The sequence below is a fragment of the Chelonia mydas genome, chromosome 5, assembly GCF_015237465.2.
Source record: "Chelonia mydas isolate rCheMyd1 chromosome 5, rCheMyd1.pri.v2, whole genome shotgun sequence".
Taxonomy (NCBI): Eukaryota; Metazoa; Chordata; order Testudines; family Cheloniidae; genus Chelonia; species Chelonia mydas.
The window spans coordinates 81,919,460-81,940,608 of record NC_051245.2 but is presented as its reverse complement, the minus strand read 5'-3'; the positions used below and the strand labels follow the sequence as shown (position 1 = coordinate 81,940,608).

General features: G+C 38.8%; 1 protein-coding gene across 4 annotated transcripts in view; it reads right to left on the bottom strand.

Annotated features, from left to right (window-relative positions):
* The window catches only part of AUH (AU RNA binding methylglutaconyl-CoA hydratase), a 188,796-nt gene that overhangs the window by 119,442 nt on the left and 48,205 nt on the right, over window positions 1-21,149 (bottom strand). For all 4 annotated transcript variants that reach the window (XM_027819173.3, XM_037901666.2, XM_037901667.2 and 1 more), the window contains one exon: window positions 18,292-18,378. In XM_027819173.3, the coding sequence (XP_027674974.2) occupies window positions 18,292-18,378 (87 nt within the window). The remainder of the gene's footprint in view (window positions 1-18,291; window positions 18,379-21,149) is intronic.

Below are 21,149 nucleotides of genomic sequence, written 5' to 3'. Positions count from 1 at the left end.
TTTTCATGCTAGCACGTGTCAAGTAAATGTTTTCAGGCCTTAATAATAAAGTCTCTACACCAGAAAATTGTACTGACTTAACTAAAAGCTGGTCCACACAGAGTGAAATTGATACAAACACTATATTAATTTAGAAACAGATTGATATAGTTAAATTGGTGCAACCCCCTAGTGCGGTCACAGTTATACTGGTATAAAGGGGATTATATCGATATGGTTTATTTCTGTAAATTTACAAAAGTGTAAAAATATTGTGTGTAGACAAGTCCCTAAGTCAACTGAGAAACCAATTTAGTTAAATTGGTGCAACCTCTTTGTGGAGACATTCTTAAAAAAAAAACTAAATTCTCACAGAGATATGGCATATGTTTCTGAGGACTGTAGTCAGACATTGCTCTGATCTTTGTTTTGCTGGATGAGTTTGCTGAGGAGTGACAAATACATGCTGCAGTAATCATTGCTACTTGATAGAGTTTATATTGCTAATAGCCTTGCAAAGGAAAAATTATAAAGACAATAAAACACATTAAATGCATATGCAGATCAGGAAGTACTGTAAAGTATTTTGAATATGGATTCCCAAGGATTTCAGTTATTCAAATACAGACTGGAATAACAATGGTGAAAAATCACTGAATGGATATACATGACATGGCAGTGCACAACAATTTCCTTACACAGTCTGTTGAGCAACTAACAATATCAGACGGTATTTCTGACTTTATAGTGGCAATTAAAGTAAGTATGACAAATAATATAGCACTCTTAAAGCCTCGCTGTTTCTACAGCTACTAATAACACTGCATTTTAAATACTTTTGAGACTATATTAAACAGCAATTATCAACAGTTGAAAGAAAACATTTCAAAACAATGTGCAATGAGTTTTTCTTTAAAACAAAACAAAAAAATGGTGTTATCTGTTGTCTGGATCAATGGCTACACTTAAGTTAATCAGACTGACATAGAAGGTGCAAATCTAAGGTCATCATGATAGCATCTAGTTCAGAGAGATGGGCAGAAGAAGAAGAAGAATATAACAAATCTCACAGTACAACATTGTCCTGGCTCTAAAATTGCAAATGTTCTGGCTCCATTTCTGAAAAACGGGTGGCTGGCATACTTTCCGACTGAGATACTAGGGGCAACTGACTTCAGTATTGGTGACACTACAACTGGGTACTAATCTGAAGAATGGAGTGTGGATCAGAATAAGGACAAAATACTTTTCTAGTGTACTGTTTAGTTGAACACTAGTCCCAGAAGAATTAGGAGGATATAATCCTACTAATTCCATACCTACTCTTCTGGTCATGTGAATCATCTTTTATATATCGTACACAGTGAAAAGAGAGGAAGGAATGTTGCAGCTGGAATGCATTTGCAGCTTGTTTCCTATCTCGAATAATGGATTTTGAACTATGTAAAGACACCAGGGTCATCTGATTAAAAATGGGTTGCATCTGTCAATGATCTATGCAGTACTGGAGAGTCATGCACTGTAGACTGAGAGATATATAGAAAGTGCTGCAATTCATTAGGAGTGTAAAGACATACGGAAACAGTGACAGATGTAATACATACGTATGCCTGAGGCACTAGTGAAGAGGGAGAGCCTTCTAATTTTACCATACTCAAAAGACATCTTCCTCTCTAATATCTTTCCTAGTATATTTATCAAGAAGGCCTAAAGAACAGTGGTGCTTTCTAGATAACTAAGTGATTGCCCAAAAGATGATTAAGTTGAGCTAGTCATTGTGTCACAGTAAATTATACAAAGTGATGGTCTTATCACTGGGAGAATGAGAAGGAAGAGATAAATATTACAATATCCAGTAAAAATGTCAAATTATGACTTTCTTCAAATGTTATTTTATTTATTAATATGTTAAAAGGCATGTTTATCAATATAATTTATTTCATACTGAAGACTTCTTGTAACCACTTAACATTTAAATATAGCTTAAAACTGCTACTTCCACACTGCAGGCTCATTCCTACAATAGTGGCAGTGAAGAAAGATAAGGAGAAGAGGCTGCTTCTTTAGTGCTGATTTACTACTTCAACCTCTGCAAATCATCTGGATGCAATTAGCAAAATATTTTCAATAGGCCATAGATTTACATAAGAGTTTTGACTCTAGACTGGTGATGATTTAAAACCAAATATTAAATTAATGTAAAATTGCTATAACCACTAGGGTTTTGGCTTTACGATAATTTAGTTTGTGTCTAAATATTCATATTCCACCATTCACTGTTACTTGCATGAAGAGGCTTCTCTTAAATATGTTCATTAAACAAGTCTATGCACTCAGGAGCAACAGCTCAATAAGAGGTTACCTTAAACTGAGATTTTAGTCTCACAAAATATAATCTACTTTAGTGAGTGGCAAGCACAGACAGTTAAAACAACTTAAATGGTCCTTATATTAGGAACATTTTTCTGATTTCCTTTAAAAAGATTAAAAACAAAAATAATTTTAAATCTTTTTACAGGAAATCAGAAAAATTAAAATATCACAAGAGACAGAATTTTAGCCATTAATTCATTTTCTTTATTCTCAAAAATAACAATATCAAATGCCAATGCACTGCTTTTTCAGATTACGACCCCACATATATTCAGGTTTTGTTTGAAATGAAGAATTAGATGTTGTGTATACTATGGTTATCAAAAAATGAAAGGTAAATTTACAAATCTAATAAGGTCTTAACAACACTAAAATGCATATAACTTCATAAAAAGGATATGCTGGATTCTCATTCCTGGAGAGTAAGAAGGTCAAGGGATATCTCAAAAAAAAAAAAAAAAAAAAAAAAAGAATAGCGCTGCAAATAGTACAATAACAAGGCTAATGCCAACAGCGTAAACAGGGAATGAGTTTGTGATTCTCCTGTTGTCATACATAGCATAAACATAAATAGGAGAAATCTACCTTTTACCAGTCCAAAAGCAAACACGACATTCAAGTCTACAGAGAATTCACTCGCTGGCCAATTAAAAATAAAGGACATCCTGAAATAAACAAGAACTTCTTTTCAGAATGGGAAAGTTAGTTTCTTCTTCCCTCAACTTGAAAACAAGTTCTGTAATGAAAGTCTGAAAAAGATTCACTCCTGGAGGTCCAATCCAAGTAAGAATGCTCTTGAAATGCTAGAGAGAGAAGAAAAATATAGCTACTTTGCAGAAGTCTGTGATGCAAACATCTGGGAAGTGGACCCATAGTAGCAATCTTCCCACAAATCCAGCAAACCTATTCTCAGGTTAGCCAGGCTATAACAATGCAAAGTGCAACCAGATATCCATTTAACACAGTCCGCATTGCTCAGCAAACTGATGCTAAAAGAAACAAAAACTTGAAAAGAAGGGAAAAAAGCTTTATATTAAGGGCTTAGTCCATTCCAAATAGAACTCTCATAATATTTGACACCGAGACTATGGAAAGGAGCTTAGTATGGGTATTGCAGGGATGAGAAGAATATTGGCAAGCCAATTTAAGGCAGCACACCAACCCCAACTTAGAGAAGAATGTCACCTGAGTTTGCAGCACCACCTTCACCTTGTAAAACCTGGTATAAAGCTCAGTCAGTCACTAAAGAGTGAAGCTTACTCAGCTTCTGAGCTGCAGCCACCAGGAAAAGGACTTTCTGCATAAGAAACTTAAGCTCATAGGAACTGAGTGCTTCAAAAAGGTGCTTTCACCAGTTTTTATCAGGACCTACAAGACAATGGGCTCCCTGCTCCCAAAATTTCAAAAGTGTCAAGCCACGCAAGAACCTGACTACATGGGCTAAAGAGATGCTAGTTCAACATTTAGTTTATGATAAGGTGAAATAGCTATCAGGTTTATCTATATGGACTTAGTTTTTAAGTTAAAACAAGACAGATGAAAGTTGGTCAAACCATTTTTGTGCAGGGCAAGCGAAGGAGATCATTTGTGCCTGACTTCATCCCACAAAACTTTTCCTGTTGGTGTTGAGAATCTTTTTGGTAGGTGGCTTCAAAGATGTCAGAGACACTTTGCCAGTGGATCTCTACACTGTCAGGAACCAAGCTGTCAGGAAAAGAGCTCTCAGCTTGGGAAGGACAAAGGTGCCTTGGTTTTTAATGATGATCTGAGACCAGGCTCTTAGCCTGATAGGATCTGCTTTGACCACACGCAACAGAGTTGATAACCTCACCCATCTGAGCATGGGGTTGTTAGAAGATAATGAGCCCTCATCTGTACTGAGCTTTGCCAGAACCTTTGCTATTAGAAAGGTATATAAGAGTCACCTTTTTCAGTGAATAGAGAAAATGTTACTTGCTGATACAGACTTTTCTTATTACTAGGAGCAGATTATTGCCAGTATCTTGTTCAGGTGAGTTAAGAAGAGAGCCACCTCTGGTGTCTCCCCAACTGGAAGATCTGGTCTCCTAATCTCCAATCCATAGACCATGTGTTAGATCAAGTTAGTTTGCCTGTGATTGTGTTTTTCTTCCCTGTTAAATGTGTGGTAATTAGGAATAGCCTAATACAGGAGATGCAACTTTCTGCTTGTTTCTGTACTATACTGTGACCCACCTCTGTCTGACTCAGGACCACCAGTATCTGAAGGTCATCAGTGCAAGCAGAACATTTATAAGAAACTATTCTTCCCAGAGAGACCATTTCCCCAGAAGTGAAGACTTTCAGCATGGGCTTCCCATCCTAGGTTGGTTATATCCATGGTCACTACAAGGTGGTGTTTGGAAGTTCTTTCATAATTGCTAATTGTCACTGCACTGCCACCAGGTTAGAAAGACGTGTTAGAAAACTGTGTAAAAATTGTGTTAGTCAAATAAACATACTAAATAATGTTAGAGAAATGATTCTATATATTCTTATCATTATATATATATATATAGTAATATAAGAAAATATAAAGGAAGTTTTGCTTTTGTATGTGTCTCTGCTGATGTAGCATTTCAGAATTTAGCTGAAATTGCTTCAGGGTTGTGTAAACCATGAAAGCTGGTTTGTGTGTCTTAGCTGTAAAACCTTGTCCTGTATAAACAGCAGAGTGAAAAAGTGTCCTGAAGCAATTGTTAACTTCACGTTCCCCCCAAGACAAGCTAACCAGCAAAAAACCAAGGCCACAAAACCAGACCAATAAGATAAGACCTGGATGAAGCCAGAGAGGTTAACAACAAAGAATAGATGGTATAAGTAGACAGATAAAAGTAACTTAAAAAAGCAGGATAAGCAAAAATGTATTAATTTAGGTTACTGGGATTTATGCATGAGTGTTTTAATTAGGGGGTTAGAATAGATAGGTACATAGATGAAATAACTGAGTAAACAGCCTGTGCAAAGTTACAGAACAGGGGATAAAAGATAGGTGATTGACAGCAGGAGAGTGGAAAAGACAGAGGGAAGAACATAGAGACCAGAGGTTTGAAAAGAATCACCCTATCCCCAGGAAAGGTAACTTGTTCAATTATCTTTCTTGCATTATCTGTTTTTGCATTTTTATGTAATTCATAGGTGTTAAAAGTACTGTCTTAAAATGAACAAAAATAAAGGCTAAAAAAAATGTTTAAGCCTGAATTGAAGTGGATCTCATTTGTCATCCAACAGATTTGAGATTATCCATTACTCATGTACAATGCGAGAGCAGAATTATTCCCCCTATTAAAAACAGCACAAATCTTCATATCTTCTCCATTAAAAAGAGATACATATCTTGAGAGTTTTAACATCATGCTACTTGGACTTGACACTTTTAGAAACAGTAAGCATCCTTTGGGTATATCTACATTGCAATTAAAAAACACAGCTGGACCATGCCAATTGACTCAGGCTTGCGGGGCTGTTTCATTACAGTGTACACTTCCAGGCTCAGGCTGGAGCTCGGGCGCTAGGACCCTGTGAGATGACACAGGTCAATAGTGGGTCTTTAACTGCAACGTAGATATATCCTTAGTCAATATATAAGCCTAACGGCACAGAGATCCCACTTATTTTTTTAAATGTAGGGAGAAGATATACATACATATGCCCATATAAGTCCTTTTTACTACCCATTATCGTACTTGGAATCACTAGAATCTTGTCAATCTTCATTTTTCTGTATTGATACCTATGAAAATTATGTCCATGGACTTGCATTCATATAGACTCTGATACAGATACATCAAGAGTCAAGAGCAGTATACATTTCTATTGCTGAGCAACTCAGATTACAAAAGATGCAGCACGGCAAGAGGATCAAGATATGCAGCACCAAGCCAGAACAAGATGGTACACAACTCTAAGGATGAGTCTCCATGGATGACTGAAGAAACTTCAGTTACTGGTAACTAAAGCAACCTCCATTTTTTCCCCATGTACTATATATATCTTCCTACTGTATTTTCCACTCCATGGATCTGATGAAGTGGGTTTTAGCCCATGAAAGCTTATGCACAAATAAATTTATTACTCTCTAAGGTGCCACAAGTACTCCTCGTTGTTTATACCAAAATAGAATCTAAGTTAATCAGATCATCTGGATGCTGTACAGTAGGCAAAAACCTGCACTTCCTTTTGTGCTCACTACTTGCCATGTGCTGACAAAGATGGCTGTTTCAACTTCTTGATTCACTAGATGACAGAAGAAAAGATAATTCAAATATATCTCAAAAGGTAGATATTTACTATGATAATTTGAGGGCTCTTCCTCTTAACTCTATAATATGCATATCTTGGGCTAACACACCTTGCCCTCATGATCTAATCTAGTTCAGTGTATGTTCCCGCTCAGAATCAATAAGCTCCCTCAAATACCGAAATAACCTTTTCAAAGAGGGCTCTGTCAGAAGTCTCACTATTTAAAAAAGCAAAAGAAAGGCTATTCGTGCAAGATGTTAATATCTTAAATTAAAAACTAAGTTCTTGCCAAATACACAAAGAGAACTCCGTGCATCCAAAAGCATGCCCAGGCAAATAACCTGCAATGAGTCAGAGTATGCACATACACAGTTTTTATTTTCTCTGTAAATGGTAAAGAGAGAAGCCTTGCTGTTTGATGAAGAAAGTAGATACTGTAGATTGTTTCTCGCTGAGAGAACATCAGACAAACTATTACCCAGTTAGGTTTCTCCTCTATGCATCAGAAGCTACCAGTGAAAGAGGAAGTCCTCAAGATACAGTGTTTTTCCTTCTCTTCTACAAATTTCCATCATTGATGGAATGAATACAGATTATTCTATAAGCAGCTTTTTAACGTTACAAATCAGTGTTTTCTATACCAATGTCGAAACATTCATATAGACCATGTATGAGAATGAATTAATCAAAATAGAAAATCAAGAAATTGATGGAATTAAGATGGATGTTTAAAGAAGACCCTCTAACTACAAATATTGAACATATATTCCCTGATTTCCTTACATCTTTTTGTACTAGGGACAAATGTTTACTTTTCATTTAACCTGGCTGACATGTTGCAGTCTCTTTATGCAAGAACCCGATGTGCATACATATTTACTAACCTGGGGCTCCGATTCCTAGCTATTGATTTTTGTTCTAACTCCTGTCCCTGACTCCTGATCAGCCTACCTTGATGACAGCCCTCATCTGGGTCACATGATAGTGGGGTTCCTGAACTGTGGTAGGGCAATAACAGGAACACTTATCCCTATTCCGGCACCATCCAGTCTTGCCAGTGAATACATAAAACAAAAGGGGTACTTTTCCATGATTATGCAAGTGCTAGTGGATCACCAGACATGCTTCACTGACATCAGTGTAGGCTGGTCTGGGACATAGGTTCTGGAACAATAGGTGATGGGTGTGCAGCAGCATCCCTTGGCTTGAATTGGTTTCCATGATATGGAAGGTTTAGAGTTTGGTCCCATGGTTTTCAGCACCCCCATTATACAAATTGTTCCAGCATCCCATGTGAGGTAAGGTGAATGCTCCTTGCATCTTTAAGAACATGGGACTTTTTCCAAAAAATGCAAGCAGGAGCATTCTTCCCTGACTAGCACATTCTCATTGATGATGTTGAAATGTCAACTGATTCTGGGGGACCCAATTTATGCCTTGCTCCCCTGCTCATGAAACTGTACACTTGCCACCTCAACAGAACGAAGGAAAGATTCAACTAACAGCTGAGCAGGTGCAAGATGACTGTTGAATATGCTTTTGGTCGATTAAAATCTCATTCGTGATTTTTAGAGATTAGGTTGGATCTCAGCAAGGCAAACATTCCTATCGGTTTTGCTGCATGTTGTGTATTATATAATATTTGTGAGGTGAAGGGGGAAAGACTACTGTAAGATCGAAGGGTGAGGTGGACTGGCTATCTGCTGAATTTGAACAGCCACACACAAGGGCTATTAGAAGAGAGAACTGTGGAAGTACATACAGCAGAGGGAGGCTTTAAAAGAATATTTTAAGCAGTTAGACATCAGATTATTGTGTTATGCTTTTGAACTTGTGTGCCTTCATGTGCATAGACTTTAAATATGGGTGGGTTACTGACTCCCATTATGGATTTTATAATGTGGCATACATGCTTGCTGCAAATCTATAAATATACTCTGAGTTTCACAAAATACAACTTTATTATGTACAAATAAACAGGAAACAAAGTGAAAATAAATATTTTAAAATATTTTAGTAGTGCTGTAAGAGGGTAACCCAAACTTATAAAAAACACAAACAATAAACATACATACTTACATATTAAAACATATAACAAAGTTTTATTCATGATAAAAACTAGTGCACTTTACTTGCAGGCTCATCCTGCAGTTATTGCAGGTCAGTGAGTGTAGGTATAGTCAAGGTTCTCCTTGTTTTCCCTTGACATGGAGTGACAGAAGTAAGAGTTCATGCCATGCTGTCACCTCTTATGCTGGGGTGGGGTTAATAAGAGGCAGCAACCATGAGTTTTCCATGGGCTAGAAAGTCTGCTGTGCATGAGGCCTTTGGGCATTCAGCTCAAACATATTCTCCAACATCTGTTTGTTTCCTGAGCCATAATATCCTGGTGCACTTCCCATGCACCTCTCTGTCCTTTTCCCTCTCCTCCAGCAACTGCCCTCCCCCAACTCCTCCAAAACATCATTAGATTTACAATCACAATGGAAAGATAAGTCCCAAAACTCCCTTATTAAAGGTCTTATGGGAATAATGTAAGAAATTCTAATTACAACTTTAGTTTTGGAGCACCTCATTACACAACTGTTTTGCAACTCAAGCCATGGTGAGCATGGGACTAGCCGGGACGAAGCAGGGGTGGGGATTGTTGCATGAGAGGTTTAGAAGCTGGGTGCCTCTGAATCTGAGTATAGGGAAAGTGCAGTGAATATTGCCAATATTTTCACAGGCAGTGTGATTTTGTCTGATCTCTCACTCATGAGGGTGACAGAGGCCCACAGAACACAGCTGTTATTCGCATCCTGATGCTGCCCGGGCCTATATGCTGCTGCCGATTTACTGCAGTGGTGCCTGTGGAAATCATAGCAGGGGCATTGGAATGTCTCCTATTATGGGGGAAGACATAAAGCAGCCATCCCTAGAAATGTTCGGGAAACAACTGCAGAGTACCTCCATGAAAATTTCACTGAGATTGTTCAAGAGGATAAAAGGGATGTCCCTGTTCCGATAAAAAAAAGTACTCTGTTTGGGGTAGAGCTGTGGACTCCTTCCCCTCCGCCCCACTCAGTCCAACAAGCCAAAGAAAGGAAAAGCAAACTCCACTTTTACTTTTTCTTCTAACCTCTACCAGATCATAGGGCAATGATCTGATGAGGACTGTGTAATTTGGCTGGCCATACTAATTTTTTTAAATTTATTTTCTAACATATATTAGTTGATTGAAGTGGCAACTGCATAAGCACTCCGAAGCATTAACTTTAATTATATTCCCAGGGGTGGTTTTACAAGTAAAATGAGGAATCAGAAGTTGACACCTTTGCTCTCTGAACACATGGATGGGATGGTCGCCATTTTTAAATAGGGAAGAAGGGAGGGAGAGACAGGAGGTATCAGACAACAAAAAGAGGGGAAAATGCTTATAAGGAATTATGTATCCACACACTTACCTGAGCTTCCCTTCCCCTCCCCATCTGTAATTGCCTGGCAGGACTGGCTTGACTCCAACTGAGTTCTGAATACCTCCTGGTTCACTGCATGGTTTGCATGCCCCCTGTCTCCACCCATCGCCTGCCCCATGCACTGCAGCGGTTTCAACATCCATCTCTCACCAAGTGTCCACAGTCATGGTGCTGGTGTGGTCCCCGCCAAGTAAAGCAGCAGAAGCAGCAGGTCTGCAGGGGACAGCTCCAGATTTGTTGCTGCTCTCCCTTGCCTTATGATGGACCTGCTAAAGTTTCTTGGCTTTCACCAAGAATTGCTGCTCATCCCTGTTGTGCCTCAGATTTAGCAACCCCTGCACAATCTGGAAGTAGTTATCTATATTTCTTTGGGTGCACCTTAGGGTTAGGGTTAGGGCAAAGGAGACCAGTGACTTCTTTCCTGCTCCAGGCAAGAGCACATCTACTAGCTTTCTGTCTGCGTGGATCTGGCATGGTTGGATGCTTGCAATGGTGGACAATCAGGAAAAGGCATTTCAAAAACAAGCTGGAGGATTTAAGGTATAGGCAGACTTAAGGTATCAGTGACCCCTGGGCAGTGGCCTTCAAAATTGTGACCTGAGTGACCATTTTTGCAGCGACAGGGGCATTGTGGGACAGCTCCTGTAGAACAGTTAGGGTCGACACAGGTAATGCCGTGTCTACACTTGCACTACGTCAGCAGAAGTAGGTCAACTTTAGCTATGTGTCATCTGAGGAGGTCGTGTTATTACAACAATGAAACAGGGAACTTATGTCAGTGAGAGGCAAATTAAGATGTGGACCCATGCAAAATTATATAGAATCATGTTAGGTCAACCTAACTTTGTAATGTAGACCAGGCCTTAGATCCTACCTGGATCTGGAAGATTTGGGACATTAGTATCCACATTTCCTTACCCATCCTTACAACAAATTTTAGAGTCTTATTAAGAAAGGGAAAAAAAGTATAACAAAAATCCTGTAAGCAATGTTGTTATGTAAATGGATAACAAACAGCTTGGATGGAGAAGTTTAATGATGCATTCATTGGCATGATCAAACTTTATCACTGTGTTTTTTAATTAAAAACAATCCAATGAAATTTGACAAAGCACATAATTTCAGCTCCGCAGGGACAGCACTGCCTACTTAGTTAACTGACAATACTTAGTTATTTCTTATATAAAGAGTAATTTAAATTAATTCAACATTAAAAGAAGCAGTAAATCAAAGCTACTGCTGGAAAACAACCAAGAACTCAGAAATGTATTTCAGCCTACTAGCAATTCTCACTACATTAGCCTTGCTCTATACTTCTGCTGAACAGGCACTGAACTATCTACAGCTGGAAACACACTGGGCAAAATCCTCCCCCCTTAACATTGAGCAGAAATCAGAGGGATGGTGAGCCAGGGTAAGGTCAGATATGAGCCTGTTATGGTTCAGGGGTGAGCGTACCTATGATCTTCTTCATTCTTTCTGTGGGTACTCTTTAAGTAACAGGCCTACACCTGCACTTGAAAGAGTGCCCACAGAAAGAGTGGATCCCTGCAATTCACTCCACTTTAGACTGGATCACCAGGCTACAGCACCCCCTGTTTACCAACCATGTTTCACCTCTCTGGAACTGTGATCAGCTGATAAAAGCAATGGCCCCCTGCAGTGTTTAGCCATTAATCATGTTTTTAGCCAGCACAATATAAGCACCAAACCCACAGATACATATTTAACATTCACAGAAATTAATGCAGATTATTCCCATGTTCTTCACAGAGCCCCAAACTAGATAAACAACATTCTGATAGGATAATGTATTATAGTGTTTAATATTTTATTTATTTTCTTAGCATTGGTCATATCAAAATTGTGTTATTTACCAGCAAGAGAGACTGGAGAGTGGGAGGGAGGAGGCGGTGGGGAGGGGGGGGGGGACACAACAGATTTATAGCATGACTATTATAGAATTCACTTTGCTAGGTTTAATTATACATTAAAATTCACTTCAAGGTCTTGACGTGGAACCAATTTTACATACCTCTTTGAGAGATATTCTATGTCCTTGATTGAAACCTATGGATCATTTCTCATACCTCACCACTTTCCACACAAAAACCTACAATCTTCCAGCTGATTGGAACAGATCTCTGAATATATTAACAGCTTTTAATCATCCAGATAGATCATTGCTAGGCAAAGGAAAGTACGCCCTCAGGTCTGGGTCACTGCCTCCACAGTTACACTATGTATTATAAAAGTAGCATCAGTAGATGTACTACAGCCAACATGAAGGATGTACAGTACAATGGTTACGTTTCAGGCAGAATGACTGTCATTAAACAGGTTTCAGAGTAGCAGCCGTGTTAGTCTGTATTTGCAAAAAGAAAAGGAGTACTTGTGGCACCTTAGAGACTAACAAATTTATTTGAGCATAAGCTTTCGTGAGCTACAGTTGTAGCTCACGAAAGCTTATGCTCAAATAAATTTGTTAGTCTCTAAGGTGCCACAAGTACTCCTTTTCTTTTTGTAGTTAAACAGAGTCTCAAAAAGCATAATTTAATTGATTTTCATCTATTCTAGTACTGCTCTGACCATGTAACTCCCTTCTTCACATTCTTTCACTGTCTTCCTCTTGCCTCCTCCTTCAAGGCACTTCACCAACACCCAATCTCTGTGTGTATTACCTCTTACTTCTCCTTCTACTGCCTACACTATCAAACCCATTTTGCATAACCCTTTACTGCCTTCTTCTCCCATTCCTGTTTTTGTGGTTTGGAACTCTCTTCCTCTCCATGCTGCAGCAGGTGATGTTCTCTTCATTCAAATCACTCCTTTCAAAAAGGAAAGAAAAAAACCCCACTTTTACGGAGTCTTTCAGCAATAATCCCACAAGGATTATCTTCACTGTTTCAAGACTGAATGTTATTCAAATTATTTTATGTGTCTGAAACTACTGTACCATCTAAGTTAAAACAGTACATTCCTTGAAACAGAGACCATTTATTTTTGTTTCCTTAGTATCGAGCACACTATAGGTACTCAAAGACATTGTCAAAGATATTTACAAACAATAATCCACAAAACACCAGCAGTTCTGCCACTATCCTCTCCTGGAGGTTCCATCACCACAGAAGCTGGCCTTTTAACCTTCAAATCAGGGCCCCAAAAGAACCCCACTGGTTGAAACACTAAATTAGGGCATCACCTGGGCAGGCTGAACCTGACCCTACCCAGGTTGGCTCTGCCTACTTTTGAGGCTGCGCCAGCCAGTTTTATAAATTGAGAAGTGGTGATCGATGGCTGGTAAAGCAGGGGTCAGGGCAATTTATGTGGTTGTGCATTCTTGGGGGCTAAGGGACCAAGTTCTGCTGGCCAGTGCAAATAAGAATTTATGGCATTAATTTGGCATAGTACCTCTTTCTAGGCAGGAAGGATGTAGAAGATTAGGAAAAGAAGATTTCAGAGGATGAGTGATTCTTTCCAAAGTCTGAGCAAGGACTTAAAGTTTGGAGGTGACACTTGGGAAATCCTTAAAGAAAAAGGGATGATAGACGGAAATTAAGAGAGAATAAAAATGTGCCTTTCAGGAAGTTCTCTAGAAGCAACTATTTGCTTAGGCTTTGAATATTGATATCCCAATAACTAGTGCTGTTGTTCAGGGAAAGCAAATGAAAATAACCAAATGTATGGCCTTTTGATCTGGGAAGGTCATAGTCAAAGAATAAATTAAAAAATAATTGAGGAATGTGAAAGCTATCTCCAAACAAAATAACTGCATATAACCCACTGCCTACAGCCATACAACCACCTCAGGGTAAAAATTAACTAGTGCTTATAAGCCAAACAGAGTATGGCTTATTTGGTATTTAGATGGAAGATGTAAAACAAAAACAAAAAACCACCAGTTACTTGCAGTAATACAAAAATTTGGTAGCTCTCTTCGTTGAGTTGGTACTGAATCACTGATCCAGCATGGTGCCAGGAAGCAATGTGCTGCTGTAACCCAAACACCTCCTGGGTGCGGTGCTCTGTCCCATGTAGTAGCACTGAGACTACTTAGAGCAAGGGTGGGCAAACTTTTTGGCCCGAGGGCCACATCGAGGTTGCGAAACTGTATGGGGGGCCGGGTAGAGAAAGCTGTGCCTCCCCAAACAGCCTGGCCCCTGCCCCCTATCTGCCCCCTCCCACTTCCCGCCCCCTGACTGCCCCCCTCAGAACTCCCGACCCATCCAACCCCTGCTGCTCCTTGTCCCCTGACTGCCCCCTCCTGGGACCCCCGCCCCTAACCACCCCCTCCTGGGACCCCACCCCCATCCAACCCCCCCTGCTTCCTGTCCCCTGACTGCTCCGACCCCTATCCACACCCCCGCCCCCTGACAGACGCCCCGGGAATCCCACACCTATCCAATCCCCCTGATTCCCATCCCCAACCGCCCCCCCCAGAACCTCCAACCCATCCAATCCCCCTGCTCCTTGTCCCCTTACAGCCCCCTCTCGGGACCCCTCCACCCCTAACTGCCCCCCCTGGAATCCCACCAGCTCCCTGTCCCCTGACTGCCCCACCCCTATCCACAGCCCCATCCCCTGACAGGCCCCCTGGGACTCCCACACCTATCCAACCACTCCCTGCTTCCCGTCCCTGACTGCCCCGCCCCATCCAACCGCCCCCTGCTCCCTGTCCCCTGACTGCCCCCCGGAATCCCCTGCCCCTTATCCAACCCCCCCCCCCCTCCTCCGCAGCAGCATGGCCCGGCCGGAGCCAGCTACACCGCCCAGAGTGCTGGCAGTGCAGCTAGGTGAGGCTGCGGGGGAGGGACCGGGGCTAGCCTCCTCGGCCGGGAGCTCAAGGGCCGGACAGGACGGTCCTGTGGGCTGTAGTTTGCCCACCTCTGACTTAGAGATTAATGAGTCTGTCTACAACCTTAGCCAAGAGCCGTACGGCTTTTAGCTCATGCAATAGAGATTCATGTATTTAGCTCCAGAGGTCCCAGGTTTGATCCTGCCCGACGACACCTGGGATCTGTCAGTGTTACCCTGCCTTCAGACAGAATATAAAATCAAGGCTGACCACTCTTGGGCTGGGATTTTCAAAGGCATATAAGAGAGTTAGACATCCAAATACCACTGAAATTCAATGGGATTTGACTCCCAATCCTTTGGGATTTTTGCACATTTATAAAGGTTGTGGCCAAATTCCAACTGGAGTAATTACATATAATACTGCCAATTTTTCATTCTCCCTTCTAAACAAAGTGTTTTGCTGGCACAGAATGGCTACCATGTTCCACCCCACAAGGAGTTACATGTTATTTTACAGTTAGAATCTCACTGGATGAACTGCACTGTGTAGATATAAAGGGACAGATCCACAGTTGGCATACGCAGACACAGCACCATTGACTTCATTGTAACTATTTCAGTTTACACCAGCTGAGGATCTGGCACAAGGTATTATTTATTTCCAAAGCATCAAAAAAGGGATGCATGTGTGTGTGCCAATGAGACTTTGCTTTAGTTTAGCCAGAAACCCTTTTGAAACTGTATACAACTAGGCAGATCTACTAATGTTTTCCCCTCTGAGAACTTTCAGGGTAAAAGCAGCCTTATGTCAATAATGCAGAATCTCAAGGTAGAATATAGTAATGGACAAGTAGTCTTACGTTCCTGCTCTATAAAAACAACCCACACAACTCTGATATAATTTTAGCAAAAGCAACTAGTGCTAAAAATAGCGGCATGCTTTGATTCCCCCATCCCCAACTTTAAGTATTTAGAGCTACAACTAAGAGCTCAGTACAATTTCTTCTGCTCTTTTTTCAAATGCTTATTTTTATACCAAGTGATATTTAATGTAATCTTAATACTTCCCCCAAATTTAGCATGAAGTCATAAATTAATCCCACCTACAATTCTATTTAAAAACTGTAGCAAACAAGTGCAGTACGATTTTAATTTATAGAAAAATCTTTTCTGTTGTTACATTCCTAATTAATGATGCTGCATCTTTAAAAAAAAAAGAACTGGTACAAGAACAAAAAATATAATCAAATTGTCAATAACTACAAAAAGCTAAGACCTACCAATTCAAAAGGCTGATTTTTAATAGTTATTAAAGTCTTAAGCAATATTTATCTTTCATCTATTTTGCCTACACAGTTAAATAAGTTATTTTTCTTAAGGGCTCTGAAGACACACATTGCTTTAAATGTATCTCCTTACTAGGTCAAACATCTGAATATAAACACTGTTTTCATAATGTGTTCTATTTCTGAAGAGCAGAAAGTAGTGCATATTTTAAACTGGTTTTCATTATTAACGTTGTATAGTAAAGGGACAAAAACAGGAAATTGAAAATATGTTGCTACAGCATTTGTACAATGACAAATAAATAATTGTCGGAAGATATTTTCCCCTTCGTGAAGTGTCTCTTGACATTAGGGTTGCTTCTGGGCAGAAAAAAAAATCTTCATCTGCTTGTTTTCAGTATACTGATTCATTGCCAGGAATCCAATGCAAATACACTGTCCCACTTGCTCTACTAAAATTAGTTTTTGTAATGCTAGACTACTCCTTCAGAAGAAAAAAAAGAAGAACTGAAAACCTGACTTGTTAAAAGATTAATGCTCACTTCCATTTGTAAAGGCATCATACACCTCACACCACACTGATCTCCAATTTCTGAGGTATACTTTTTATATATATATTTTTCCATCAGCTTCATGATGGAGAAGACAAGTTGCAAACTATTTTGCAGAAATGTTTCAGAATAAGAGTTATATTTATACTGTCATGGCATGTACTGTTGACATTGAACGTTCAAAACAATAATGCCCATAATATGTAATGAATATATTACTTGAAATAATTAAACAAAAAAAAATTTGTCAAAAACACAGAAAATAAGTGAATAGCATTATGTGTGGATGGTTTCCTGGTATAACCCTGGAACAATCTATTCCCATTACCTTTCAGGTATATAAAATTAGTCTTTAAAAAGTAATTGGCTCCTCTAGAGCAATTTTGAAGTATTAATAATTCATCTTTTTAAAGGTGAAATGAAGATCTAGCCCTAGCTCCCCATGATAAAACCTAAAATCTTACAGATCAACCTTTGGTCTGGTTTACACTTCATTGGAGCCCATTGATTTCAACGAGGTTATGCAGAGTATTACATCATGGCATAGTTTGGCTCACAGGGTCTACATTTTGCTCTCATTCTTACCCGTGTAAACTGGGAACAACTCCATTGTCTTCAACGGCTCTCTGACTTTTGGGCTAGATAACACCTTCCCAAACTTCTTAATATTTAAAATAAACAACACACACAGTCCTATAATTTAAGATGTTTATGCTCCAACATTTATTTTCTTTAAAAGGAATGTAAATCCCACACAGCAACCCTGGAGGAATACACATTTAGTTTCTAAAAGAGTAATACTTTAAAAAATGTTACTTGGGTCATCAGGCACTGTCAAAACTGCATATGATTGGATTCTTTAACCCCATAATAGTAATTTTTGTAGCTTAAATTTATAAAGGGGATTGCTCCAGAGATGCTATGTTAGATTGACCTTCTTTTAATAAAAATACATTAACAATATCCTGTCAAAACCAAACAGATTAAAATCTACAGAAATGTCACTTTTGGATGGAGATTTCGTATTCCAAAATGCACAGGCAAATTATTAAGCCCTTAAAAGGAGTACTTACCACAAAATGGAATTTAAAACCAAAACTATCATTACTAAAAGGCACCATTATAACAAAGTAGATACAGATTTAACAATATTTTGCAGTGCCATAAAACCACATTTTCCATCAACAGCACATGTTTAAAACATTTATACGATATAAATTTAAAACAGCATTTGCTACATCCAATAGAAGAAGGGGATAATATAAACAAACCCCATGCCACCGAGGGGGCACAGAACTACAATTCTTCCTCCACAAAAATATGATTCCAAACCACTTGGCTATATTGTTAATCAGTCTGTGAAACAGCACCTCAATTTATTCTATAAGAAGTCAAACACTATTGTGCACATTTTAAAACACAATGTGCCAGTGACTCATAATTATCTCATTGACATAAGTAGTTTGGATATCCCACCGCGTAGCAAGAATTAATCATACATGTTTATATCACTTCTCTGATCTGACCTTTAGAGGTTAAAGAAGTCTGAGCTGTACAACTGTTCAACAGTGAGTTTATTTTACTTACCCATTTCATTAATAGTTGCTCTTGCTTTTGAGACAAAAGAACTAACTTCACTGGAGTGCATTTTGGCTCTTTCCTGAAGGTCAGCACCTGTAAGTGACATTTTATACACATATTAGTAAACTAACTGCAATACGGTAAATAGCATTCAAAGCTGTGCCAATAAGATTCAAGTGGACTTTGAAATACTGCTTGTTCAAATTAATCAGTTATTCTCAGTCTTCTCATAGTTCAAGGAAAATATAGAATTGAATGTTTACAGTGAAAACAGTGAAATACAGACTATCCACTTTGATCAATTTTGCTCCAACTGAGACTTCTCCCGGAACTTAAGGGCTTAATGACAAATCTTGATAGACAACACAGCCTCAATACATTAATGCAACTGTCATGTTTGTGTTCACTTTTTTCAACTGTGTCCCAAAGCCAGGACTCTGTATTTTTTCATGTTACTAAACACATGAATAGAAATTCTTTGTTTCTTTCATAAAGTATATACTAAAACACTTCTAGCAGCTTACTTATACAATATTGTGATCATTACAATGTGTGTTATAAAATGTAAATGTCCTTTGAAGCTTGCTCCGTGAAAAATGCCTTTTTTTTCCTTATGGAAAAGAAAGATATAGACAAAATCACAGTACCTAGATATGGAAGAAACCTATCAAATAGAGTCCATCCCCCTGCAACAGTAGAGTATCGTGTAAATGGAACAAACACAAGCAGTCAACACATGTGCATGTATTCTCCAGACAACATGTATGTCATTCCCACTAGGATGAATGGAATATTTTTCTCTGATTTGTAAAAATGCTACTATCAAATTAGTATTTTGGCACATGTACAAAGAGTTTAAAAACAAGATATACAACTAATGATACAAACTGAACACATTTGCATCCCAAAAATAAAACTATTCCCCACAATCAGCACCTCGCTCATTCAGGAAAAAGCTTCAGACTCTGATCCAGCAAAGCTCTTAAAACACATGCTTGAATACTTTACTGGATCAGATGTTCTTACTGGGCTCTATTCTTGGCCTCCTCCTCTCCTCCTCCTATACCCTCTCTCTGGGGTCTTTCATACAAGAGCACGGCTTTAGCTATCATTTTTATACTAACAAATCACAGGTTTACCTCTTCCCTCTCTGACCGTGTCTCTTTCAATGCAAACTCAAATCTCAACCAATCTGGTGTATCCTTGTGGATATGCAGCCATCATCAAATTCAACGTGGCCAAAAATTAGCTCTTAATCTTCATCTCCCACTTCCACTGTACCAAAGATGCCAGCTTTTGCCACCCAACAATCAAATTTCCCCTCAAGGTACTTCACATTTTCTCCCATGCTCCTGTTATGCACTGGGGAGAGAGAGTGCGGGTATCTCTCTATAAAAAAACAAAAAAGCCACTACATTACTCTCCTCTAAACCTATTCTTAAAGTCCACCTATGCCATGAGGCATAGAACACTCACCAGCTGCAGTAATGCAACTACTGCTTATAATAATAATCATAATTGTCTCACTGTTTCTTTGACCTCCATCTGTTCACTCTATTTATTTGTTGCGCCTAGTCAGACTTGTGCTGTAACCTTTTGGGGGCAGGAACTGTCTTTTCATTATCTGCATGTTCAGTGCCAAACACAATGGGGCATCAATCCTGACTACTGCCTCTACATAATACAAATAAATAATAATATAATATTGTCTACAGCTAGCACTGTTAAGTTTAAGTAGCGCTATTAGATACAGGCCAAGTTTCCAAGTTTAAGGATAGCCCCATATTGACAACAGTGAAATAAACTAATTTGGTAGTCATGAAAAGTGGGGATTACTGTGGTCAAATCTGTATTGGAGAGGAACGGCTCCAATCATCTACCCCAGTAATACACAGACTTTTCATACCAAAAACTTACCAGGAACCTGAAAATCAAACAAAATTTGCATGTGAATAAGCATAAATTTGGGTATGATTTAAATCATAGACAAATGCACCCAACTATTCTTTTTATTTATAAAGCTCTAACTGAAGAGAGTGCTTTACAAGACACCAAAAGGAAAAATATATTTTAAAAGCTGAAGAGGAAATGGTGTGAATAAAAACAGTAGCACTGTTGCTTTGACACCAACTTATTAATGTTTGGCTTTAACTCTATAACTATATCTAAAAGCAAATTACAATCGTCACTTAAGAAAAACAATCCTATACTTTACAGACTGAAAAAAGCATACGATTACTTAGTTAAAAATCTGACTCAAAACTTTCATCTACCATACAAACTGAAATATACTATTTACTTCACACACACTTGAAAAATGCATAGAGCCAACTTTAAAATGAGCACAACCAGTGACCCTATGAATGCATCAGACATTATAGAATATAGTGTCATTATGAGTCTGAGAGGCAATTGTAGGGTTTTGTTGTTGTTGTTGCTGTTAAGATTTATAGCAGAAATGGTTTCCAGCATAAATATAAGTACTTTCAAAGAGAACTGCATGAATTGCAGGCTTCTTACTTCACACAGAATATTTGTCTTTTGGGACAGACAAGGGGGTTGAGGTAATCTCTTTTATTGGACCAACTTCTGTTGGTGAAAGAGACAAGGTTTCGAGCTTGCACATAGCTCTTCTCCAGGTCCTTTGGGAGACATTCATAGAAATTCAATCAATTTTCTTCGCAAAACTTGGATAAGAGCAGATAAAAGGATTGTAAGTGTATTAAAAGGGCCACTGTCAATCTGAAATGTAATTGCTAAAAAAAAATAGTTCAAAGTCCGTTTCAGGTACTATATTTGCTCTTGAGTACCCTGGCCAATTTCTGTGGTTTTACAATTACATTTTCCTATTTTAAAAAATGTCT